This window comes from Marmota flaviventris, chromosome 9 (genome assembly GCF_047511675.1).
Source record: "Marmota flaviventris isolate mMarFla1 chromosome 9, mMarFla1.hap1, whole genome shotgun sequence".
In the NCBI taxonomy this organism is placed as follows: Eukaryota; Metazoa; Chordata; class Mammalia; order Rodentia; family Sciuridae; genus Marmota; species Marmota flaviventris.
The window spans coordinates 118736104-118747629 of record NC_092506.1 but is presented as its reverse complement, the minus strand read 5'-3'; the positions used below and the strand labels follow the sequence as shown (position 1 = coordinate 118747629).

General features: G+C 39.6%; 1 protein-coding gene across 1 annotated transcript in view; it reads right to left on the bottom strand.

Annotated features, from left to right (window-relative positions):
* Nucleotides 1-2344: 2344 nt before the first annotated feature.
* The window catches only part of LOC114100721 (beta-galactosidase-1-like protein 2), a 48184-nt gene continuing 39002 nt past the window's right edge, over nt 2345-11526 (bottom strand). Inside the window, exons 13-20 of the mRNA XM_071616997.1 lie at nt 8903-9049; nt 6227-6295; nt 5640-5727; nt 4807-4894; nt 4405-4516; nt 3690-3806; nt 3494-3557; nt 2345-2638 (exon numbers count right to left, since the gene is read on the bottom strand). Coding sequence (XP_071473098.1) covers nt 2631-2638; nt 3494-3557; nt 3690-3806; nt 4405-4516; nt 4807-4894; nt 5640-5727; nt 6227-6295; nt 8903-9049 — 693 coding nt within the window. The 3' untranslated portion in view covers nt 2345-2630. The remainder of the gene's footprint in view (nt 2639-3493; nt 3558-3689; nt 3807-4404; nt 4517-4806; nt 4895-5639; nt 5728-6226; nt 6296-8902; nt 9050-11526) is intronic.

Genomic DNA, 11526 nt, shown 5'->3' with positions numbered 1-11526 from the left:
TAAATAAATGTTAAAAGGAGGTGAGCTGGGGAATGATATTGGCCAAATTATATTATTATATTGAGTACATGTAGAATTATGCAGCAACAAATCCCAGCAATATGTACAATTACAATGCAAAATTTTTAAAAATATGGAAAAAAAGGGATGGTGAGGCCAGGCTCAGTGACATTCAGCTGTAATCCCTGTAACTCAGGAGGCTGAGGTAGGAGGAGCACAAATTTTAAGGAGTTATAGCTCAATGATAAGTACTTACCAGTATGTGTGAGACCCTGGGTTCAATCCCCACCCTCACAAAATAAAAATAAAATTGATATTTAGTATCCCTGTTCAATTTTTTTTTTTACAGAATCTAGGTGGGAATATTCAATGCAATTAAATTTAGCTTATTTGTGCATCTCCTATATGCCTAAAATCAAGATAGAACATAAAGACACAATGAAAGGGCAAACACACTTCACCTAACTTGGGGAGAAAAACTATTTTCTATAATTTGATCCAGTATTTCACCAAAGATGCTAACTTTTGGTTATTGGTGAAGAATCACCACTGCCATACAATCTTCTCCCCCTTAAACTTTCTTCCAGTGAATAACTTGGATGAGAGTGCATGGCAGGTCTGAGAGCTCTCCACATTGCCTAGAACCCTTGGTGGTCATGAAGATGGAGGACAGAAGGCCTGGCACTAGTGATGAGCTATTCCCTTTTATGTATATAATTTGTGCATCATCCCATGTCTTGTTTGCTTGCTTATAGGTGTTAAAGGGAGTAATATATTTTTATCTTTAGCCTCCCCCGGGCATAATCTTTACCCCAATTCACCTAAGGAACCCATTTATCTTTGAGAATATAAGAATTTGTTTCAAAAGTAATACAAGAGAAAAATAATAGACTGTTTCTGATATTTAGAACTTAGTGTTGTGCAGAATAGACTTGGGGTCCCAGATAGACATTGTCCCAAAAGATAACTTCCCAAATTCCTTTCTACCTTTTATAAATTTAGGGTTGATCTCTAAGGCCCCAGTTCCAGTGCTTTCCAATAGAGTAGCAAAAGTGTCATTTCTAGCCCAGTCAGTTATGCCCCTCAGCAGTGTGGACACCTGGAGGAGTTTTGATCCCCCAAGGATACTTAATGATATCTGATGAGACATTTTGGATTATCACAACTCGGGGGTGGGTGATTCTAGCATGTAATAAGTAGAGAGACTAGGGAGCCTGCTAAACATCCTACCATGATTAGGTCAGTCCCCATCACAAAGAAGTATCTGGCCTCACAGACTATGTAGTTGAGAGCCTGCTTTATGGCAAAGTTTGTCCAAATGTGACCCCCTACAGACCAGCAATATGAGAATCACTGCAAATGTGTTAGAAATACAAATCCTCAGGCCCCCACCCCATACCAACCAAATCAAATTCCAGGGATGAGGACCAGAAATCAATGTTTTAACAAGCCTTCTAGGTGACTGTGAGGGTGTGCCGTAGTGTTAAGGTAAAAGATTATGATATGGGGAAACACGATACTTAGGGGCGCTCAGTAAAGGAGGGGAGAAGAAAGAAACAGAGGGAATTAAGATTTGTTCTGCTTTCTTAATGGGCTTCAGATGAGAGAATGGAGTCAGCATGGAACATGAAGGAAACACCTAAGCAAGTAGCTCCTTACTTTTTTTATATAAGTACAGCTGGCCACTAACATTTACAGATATAGGTTAAAAGGGGTTTTGCATGATCTTAAGCTTTTGGGCTGACTAGGGTCTGGTGGCCTCTGTGCAACTGGCCTGACCCTGGCCCTCATTTGAGGTCAGGGAGCTTCCGAGATCTGGCTGAGATTCCTTTTTGTCTTGGCTTGGTAGTCCCCTCGGTAGCCCTTAATATCATGCCAACTCACCTTTTGCAAGCTGCCCTGACAGCCTGTCAGCTATCCCACCATGCTGGATTTGTAATGGCTTGAAAAAACGAAACTCTGTAAGTCTACCCTCTACCTGTACTGGGCCAAGCTGATTCACTCCAGGAGCTCAGACACTTCTCTCTGCCCTTTGTTATGGCTGAGAAGGGTTGGAACCATCCATAGGAGAACCCAGAGTAAGAGCAGGGAATCAAAAAGGACATTGAGTCAGGTACTAACAGTGGTAAGGAGAGGTTGACAGCCTCTAAGAACAACTGGTTTTTACCTGAGCATGGAATACCAATGGTATGGAAAGATCAATAAAAGGAAAACAGTGCATTTAAAACTTACAAAGCATATATGAATTGCCTGTCATTTCCTGCATGCATTTGTATTTTATTTGACTTGTTGCTTTCAATTTATACTTATGAGATCAAGTATTCTGAGTATCTTCTCATTTTTTTCAACATTTTATTTGGTGGTCACTATAGCTTTTAAGGTGGCAGCATGACAAATGGTGTGCACTGGGTAGACTTATTTTGTAGTAAACATGAGAAACAGGTGGGATAACTTAAGCCAGAAGAGTGGTATGCTGGCAGATCAGGAAGTGGATGGTGGACTCCAGGCAGCTGGAGCTGAATCGAGAAGCCAGGGTGGTTGTGGTGACCAAAGTGCCAGGATTGATGGGTTACTCACAGCCCCACTGCTCACATGACAGCTCAGTCCATTTACTACACACCACTTATGACTCAATATCCTGGAAAAGAAAATCTGGTTGGTCTATTGTATGTCACATGTGACCGATGGGGAGGAAGCACAGCTTGATTATTAGGTCCACAAAGACTCTACTGAAGGGAGAGTGGTTTGCCGAAAGTATATCTGGGGCTGAGGATATAGCCCAGGGGTAGACTCACTGCCAAACATGCACAAGACCCTGGGTTCCATGTCTAACATGCAAATAAAAAAGAAAGGGGGAAAAAAAACAAAGGATACTGGGATCTAACTACCAACAAAAGGCACTAGGGAGGCTAGGGACCCAAAAAGTGGGCATTCTCTAGACACAAATATAGAACATCTGCAACAGTTGGGCTTTGTATAATTAGTCCATACATTCCCTGCCTACAGCAACCAGAAAAAGTGTCTTGGAATTATGTAATATGGAAGCCTGAGAAAAAGCCCTAGGAAGCACAATATATCTCAGACAAGATAAGTAAGAGGCATGTTTGGATTGGATCACAATAAGAAAAGGGACCCTGAAAATATAGTAGGAATGCTGGGAAAGGAGGCTGAGGGAGTTGGGGTAAGGGTGTCAGAGAATGGAGTTGATTAGTTCATCTTTAAACAGGAGGGCATGAATGGGGCTATGACAGGTACAAGAGAAGATCTTATCCACTGTGTACAGAGGCAGGCTTCAGGGTCCTGGGAGATAATGCACAGCCTGCCTTTTAAAAAATCTCTATCACATCTAGAAAGATCCAAAAAGCTCATTACCCTTCAGAATGCCATACTGAGGGACTAGGGATGTAGTTCAGGGTAGAATACTTTTCTGGCATGCACAAGGCCCTCAGTTTTGTCCTCAGTACCACAAAAATAAACAAAGAGATTGCCATACCTAAATGAGGTTCCATTTTAAACCCAACCTCTATGCCACTTTCCAATTCCTCAAACAAGATAATCTGCAAAAAACAAAACAGAACAAAAACAAAAATCCTGTGGGGCAGTCATGAAATTCAAGCTTCATCTCAGAAGCAAGGCAGAAGAACTCAAAGGAAGTAGCCTGGTGGAGATGGGGCACCATGTGGGTTCACCTCATTTGTTCCAGTATGGAGCCAGGGTCCTGGAAGGTAGAGAGTTTCCTGGGGTCCTATACTCCAGTAGCGTCCTAGGTTTTGTCCATTGATGAATACTACTCCTTTATTCCAGCCCTGAAAATCATGAGAATGCAGGATTCACGGTATAAATTCTAGATGTAAAGACATAAGGGATGAAGACACACACACAAATACACACACCTCATACACCATTGACACACCAAATCACAGTACAGATATACCCAGACAGGGTGGAATACCAACTAAAATCTTATGTGGCAGGTAAATCCAGAGTCCTGTGATACTGTCTCTGACAGGGGATTAACTCAGCATCCAAGCCTCAGGGAGGCACTAATTTCTAATTCATCTCCCTGTGTCTGCCCCAAGCCAGGAGAGAGAATTTCCACTTATCAACAGGTACTCATTAAAATATGCCAGGCTCAAAACAGCTAGAGTTGCAGAATTTCAGGTGTGGCAGCCAATATGTGCTGGTAACTCCTCATATCTCTGTCATATTTGTTTACCTTCTAACCCTGCCCTACTTAACTCTGGGGGAGAGACAATCTCCCAGATGGCTGTAGAATAGCTGAGGTCTTTGGGAGCTTATATTCCCTCACACAGGGCAGAGACTATACACTAAATGAGCTTTGTTAAAAGGTTCTTAGGGGTGTGTAGTTGGATGACACATGGGCAAGGGATAAATTGTACTAACCTCCAGTTGTACAAAGGTGTCTCTGGGATCACCACTGATTTTTAGGTAACCAAGGAAGAAGGCAGGGCCCTTAACTTTCTCTGTGATTAGCTTCCAGATTTTGGGGAGTTTCCTAAAAGGGAGTCAAATAGGATTGTCATACCTTTCTTCAGTCTTTTCCCTGAAATCTGGTGTCCCCCTCTATGGCACTGGCTATGCTTTCAGCATGTATAATGCAGTAAGTCATGAATCCAACTGCCTCCACACAGCTACAAAACATGGAATTATTTTCTTCAACATTCTGGTCTCTGATTTCCCTATCTGAAAACTCAGAGGTGCATCTGGAGGAACTCTGAGGCTTCTTCCATATCTACATGCTCTCCATCTTTATCAATCACCTAGAATCAATGGTCAGGCACCTACCTTTTTATGAATACACTTTTCATTTCCAGGCTGTATATTGTAAATTTTCTTAATGGAGAATTGTTCAGATAAATATCCCCAGTTAAACCTATAGGATATTGAAAAAAAAGGGGGACATAAAGGAGGCTGGAAGGGAGAAGAGATATGCACGGACAATAACCAGGGATTCCAGTCCCATTGTAAGGTTTCCGCAAACTCCTACACATAATTTTTCACCTTTGTCTGTCTGTCTGCCTGTCTCTCTTTTTTCTTGCAGTACTAGGGACTGAATCCAGGACCTCACAAATGCTAGGCAAACACTCTACCCATGAGCTACATCTCTATCCCAAATCCTACATACATTTTTCCTTCTAAGTGTATATCTCTCCTAGATGGTGCCTGCATCTTCCACATTTATTGGACAGAGGTCACAGCAGCTCCTTCCAGGTCTGGCTGGCATAGGGCTTCAGACTCGTTGGAACATTCATGCATGTCAAATCACTAAGGGTAGAAGGAAGATGTGTGACTCTGCCTGGGAGTTCTGGGGTTCAGGGAAGGACATACACAGGTCTAGCCTCCTAGGAAGGAAGAGGCAAAATCCTGAGAGAGGACCCCTGGCCAGGGAGACCTCTATAACTTTCTCCTGATGGAGCTACTTTTGAAATCCCCCCCCCAAAAAAAAATGCCCAGTGCTGGCTCTGCTTGGTAATTACAGAACACAAAGGAATCATCACAGTTTCTATACATAGGTGTCTCACAGCTAAAGAGCATGCTCTCTTCCAACCATATGCCTGTCTCCATCTGCTCTCAGTCCGGAGTGCTGAGAGTTCTCAGCATCTGCATCTGGAGCCCACCTTTTCTCTCCTGGTTCATGCTCTTCCCAGAGGAGAGTCGGCCTTGATTCTCCACCAAGATCCTTAGAGTGTGGTATTCCTGGTGGTCCTGTGGAAGACAGACCCACCAGAGTGAATACTACTCAGATACTTTTCTGCAGACCTGCTGGGCCTCCCCTGAAGCTGAGATGAGAACAAGGGCAGGGTGACTAACAGCCAGCAGAACCCTGTGGATCTCCAGCTCTAAGCCAGGCAAACCCTTGGGTTCCTGCCCTTCCTTTTCATCCCCCCACTCTCTGGGCCAAGTCTTCCAGGGAGGAAAGAGGAACCCACACACTTCATCTAAGATGCTATTGAAACCAGTGACCAACCTGTATTTTGAGCAGAAAATATTCAAAATAAAAAAGCTTTGCTCCCTCAAATCATATGTATCTGTACCTTAGAGATGTATACAACCTTCCCTTGTTCCTATTGGGTTCCTATGCAAGGATCAATCCAAAAGGCAGTGAAGGAGAAAATGTGCTATTATAGAGCAGACCACACATATAGTTGGGTACATGGCCTAGCAGGTGCTAGAATTATTTGTCAATCAGCATTTGGTTATATACATGTTTCTGAATAGTTAGCTCATCTTTGGAATGATCCAGGATTCCCACGTGCTTGTCATCCAAAAACACCTGCCAAAAAAGAAGAAAGTATTGTTAGGTCCTCATAAGCAAAAAAAAAAAAAATGGAAACAGTCTTGAAAAGACAAACATCAGAAATAATGAATTTTGTCTCCCAGAAATCTATAAGCTGATCATAAGTTCACAAAAACAGATTATATGTAATGTAGAACAGTGTTGAAATGCTTGAGATGAGGTCTATTCAATAGTGTCCCGATATGGAATATGGGCCCTAGCTCCACTGCAGGATGTAGAGGGGGGAAAAAAATCAAAAAGATCTGAAGATTAGTGGGAAAAATAAAGTAGATAACAAATCAGTATTGTGAGGGAAATGATGGCAAAGGGAGAGCAAGAGAATTAGAGGAACAGCAACTGTTCTGTCAGAGTGCCTTTCCCCAAGGGTTCAACTCTGCAATAGACCCAGTTTTGCCAGATGAACCAGATTCTTATCTAGAAATTCTAATCTGCTGCCATATTCTACCTGGTTTTAGAGATAATCTATTTCTTTTCTATTACCTATCATATTGTTCAGCCTTAGATTAATAAGTCAATCAGAAGAATCCACTGTAGCCATATAAGACCAAATAAGGACAAATAATTTTGCTTTTTATATTATTTAAATTAAACCACAAATTTTCAAATGAGATTTGACTAGGAAGAACAATAAAAATTCACAAATATTAAAAACAAAAAATATTAATGCTAAAAAATGCATAATTCACATTTTAATCTTGGAGTTTAATTATAAGGTTTATATATCTTATGACCATTTATTGAACAACTACTGTTGAACTAAATATTTCCATAGGGAGGAGTTCAACTAGGTTAAAATAAAGCTGGCCATTGAGGAACTCAAGGAACTACACAAAGAAATGATCAGAACACATGATAGTGGCAACCATGGAGACACTGAACTAGTGGACAGACTACTGTGGAACTAATGAGAAAGGAATGACAGATCCTAAACAGCAGCAGACCCCAAGCTACTTCACAGGCATGGTGATGGGTGAATCGTGGAATTAAGGGATGACTGTAAGAAGAGAAGTAGCCATGATGAGACTTTTACCTGAGAGAGAAAACACTGACAGCACTATGTGTTCAGCAAGGAAGAGGTCAGAGGATGAGAGCAAGCAGTCTGAAATAGTAAGAGATATTCTGACATTCCAATAGGAGATGTGAAACACAAGAACAAGTCTAATGCAATAACAGTCTGTATATTAAAAGAACAACTGAATAATACTGAACCACACAGGGACCAGTTGAAAATAAGTAATAAAGAAAAGCAGTCAAGAGAACAATATTTGTAGGTTGAGAGGATGTGAGTATATAAGCCAATATGAGGCTTAGTCAGGAAGATAGTGAGTTTTGCTTTGGATGTGATGAATTTGAAAATTATGGAACATACACTGTAAGGATAAATGTACAGGAAACAGTAAGAAATATGGTCTGTAGCTAAAGATAGGGAGGGGAAGGCTGAAGACACAAAATAGAAGTAGAGGTTGAATATCCTTTGTCTGAAGTCTTGAGGACCTGAAGTGTTTCAAATTTTGGATTTTTTTTTTTTGCTGTTAATACTTTCATAGACTGTGCAAGTTGGACATACCTAATCCAAAAATCCAAAATCTGAAACTTTTTGAGCATCATATTGGCACTCAACAAGCTTTGAATTTCTGAGTACTTCAGAGTTTGGATTTTCTAACCTTGACCTATAATTGACCTATTCTGGAAGACTGGGAGGAAGATGATATAAAAAGTATGACAGCAAGAAAATTTCACAATGCTTAGAGAAAACAGCTCTTAACTTGAAGCCATGTGATGAAGGCTTCAGTTGCAGTTCTGCAGCTTTCTAGTTGAACAGCTTTTGAAAGTCATTTAGTTTCTCTGAGTATTATGGTTTGGGTCTGGAGTGTACCCCAAAAGGCCCATTAACTAAAGTCTTGGCTCCCAATCTGTGGTGATACTGGGAAGTAATAGAAAATTTAGGAGATAGGAGCTAGTGGAAGTTAAGACATTTGGGATTACCTCTTCTGCCCTCTCTATTTGCCTCCTGGTCACCATAAGGTGAGCAGCTTTCTTCTACCATGTGTGTCTGCCATGATGTTCTTCCTTACTACAGGCACAAAGCAACAGAGCCAGGCAACATGGACTGAATCTTTTGAAACTAAAATAAATCTTTGCCCCTTTTAAGCCCATTTTCTCATGTATACGTTCATGGCAAAAGAAATCTAACATGCTGAGGTTTCCTTGTTTGTAACAAATAACTCAGCTGTTTTAAGAGTTAAATGAGAACAACAACTGTAATATGCAATGGAAATATTAAGGATTGATATAAAATAAGTATAGGGACTATGTAAGTTCTTTATAAAACACCATCAGGAGAAAAAAAAATTTAAAAAAATCATCAGCTCCTGTAAGTTTTAGTGGTACAATTCCCAGGGGTATCTGTGTACCTCAGACACACACTAGTCTATATATAAAAGATTTCAAGGAAGGAACAGATGTTAAGAAACAGTTGAAGGTCAAAATGGTTTACCCCACCATGTAGACATTCACCCTCAGGAACACAGTTTGTTAGTGATAACAGATGAGCATAACTAGAACCCCTTCATGGCACCTTACCTGACCCCGATCTTGAACATGGCCCTTTGAGGTGAGGATGCCATCACTGGAAATGGCAGTCTCATAAAGCGTGTACCCATAGGATTGACCACTTCCTTCATTCACAGACAGCTGTTCCATGGTGAGTGGCTTGACAGACTTGGTTGGCTGTCGCAAAGACAGGAAAAAAAAAAAAAAAAAAAACAGGCTGAAGGTTCAGGCTGTAGAGAAAAATCTCAGAAACTGCCAATCAAAGCCCAGTTCTCCAAAGGAATGACCCCCACAGCCTCGCAAACAGAACAATCCAAAAGGAATATGAGAGGATACTCATGTTTATGTGCAGCATATAAATTATCCTTCTTGTTTACTAAACAAACCTCATATTTCTTTGCATTTACTAGACAATGAGTTATTCTTATATTTTGAATGAAAGAGCTGCCGTCAAGAAGAGAGAGTGATTTGTGGGCCTTCCTCATTAACTCATGGTAGAGTCTGGACAAGATTTCTGGTCCCCAGAATTCCTACCCAGCTGTGCCAGATTATGTCTACTGTTGGCCTTCTCTTCTTTTCCCTTTTTGCATCTTTTAGGAGAGATCGTTCTAGCTCACACTTTAATTGTCCACACTTCTTCATAAAATTGCTTTTTCTAGTACTAACCTAGAGTGCTCCAAGGCTATTTACCCTCCTGTCTACTAGACTTCTCCATCTGGAGGTCCATGAATGTTTTCCATGCAATATTATCCAAATTGTAGGCACCATGACATATCTACACCCTGTTCTCTTTCCTTTAAAAAAGAGGATCATCATCCATCCAGACAAAAATGTATAAAGCATGGAGAGTGTCCTCTCTCTTTTTCTTCCTCCCTCTCCACATCCTATATATCAGCCAGTCATCACCTACTTTAGAGTCTGACTTTAAATGTTTATTTCCCTAACCCTCCTTCTTCATACCTATCACCAAGCTCAAGTTCAGTATACTTCTATACGGTTTAAGTGTTCTAGCATGGTCCCACCCTAAGCTGTACCCCACAGAACTATCAAATTCTTCTGAAATGCAGAAGAAACTCCTAGCTTTGCTTTATGATGGATTCTCATAGCTTCCAGAGAAATTTTCAAACTTCTTAGCACACAGAAATGGCCCTATGGGGAGAGGAGATGAAAATGGGAAAGACAGTAGAATGAATTAGACATAACTTCCCTATGTTTATACATCAATACAAGAACACTGTAACTCCACATCATGTGCAACTACAGAATGGGAAGTTAGGGGCTGGAGTTGGAGCTCACTGGTAGAGTGCTTGCCTAGCACATGTGAAGCACTGGGTTCAATTCTCAGCACCACATATAAATAAGTAAATAAAAACAAAGGTCTGTAAACAACTAAAATATATTAAAAAAAGAATGGAAAGTTATACTCCATGTATGTATGATATGTCAAAATACATTCTACTATCATGTATAACTAAAAAAAAAAATAAAAAAAGAAATGGCCCTTATGAACTTCTTGGAGAAATACTGATTATTCTAGGTCTCTGGAGCCATATAGTCTAAAACATCTAGAGGGACCAAAAAGCAAAGAAGATATCAAAAGCTATGGGAATCACATCAAGAGGATATAAAGCCAATTTGAAGGGCTCCTGCTGGGCTAAGATGGGATAGTTTGAGCATCAAAAAGAAATGCAATAGGGTGGAAAATTGGTAAATGTGTTTTTAAAATTATGAGTTTATAATCATACAAAGAACATTAGAAAAACAACTCACTAGCTAACTTTGGAGGATATGTAGGAAAAAATCATTTTTCTGATAAAAGAAAATACTTGAACTTTTGTCCTGATGTTTCTATTTAAACTACACTTCAGAATAAGATAATTGATGAAGAATTGAGTTCTTCTGTTATAAGAATTCAAGTGAGTAAATGCAGAAGGAATTGCAGAATTAGAATAATACCATTTTCAAGGCCTATAATGAAATATTGGTTTAATTTATCAAGACATGACTTTCATCTATTCCTTACTATTACCTCCCTATCCCTTACAGTATTATTTTAAAGCAGATAGCATAGGATTTTAAATAGTTCAATGAACATCTCAAAAAATTAGAACTCTTAAAAAAATACAAAATCATCATCACAACATGTAATAAATACAATTTATCACAAATGTTATAAATACAATTCCCTAAATTTAGTGATTTTCTGGAAAACATTTAGCAATTGTCTTTCTGGAAGAAAAAACACTGATTTGTAGTGTTTGCAATTTCTGTGGTGTAAATACTCCCACCACAAGAAATTTTAATGCAATATTTGTCAATGGTTGATAAAATCTTTGGGTAGAAGGTTGATGGGAAAATGAAAATGAAGAAAAGAAACTAACAACTCCTGAACCCACTGATCAATTATGAAACCAGAAACAACCAGCATTATGTGCCTAGAATACGATGCATAAAAAGTACAATAGCACCATTTACAAAGTATACTTGCAAACAGATTTTTTTTTAAAAAAAAACTTAACTTAAATCCCATCAAGCATTTAGATCTAACTACCTATCAAACTGAGATATAGATAATATGAGTCTAGAAACGTGTTACTTGACATAGTGGTGATCTAATCAGCAAAACAAAACTCATAACGTAGGCAATTCTATAG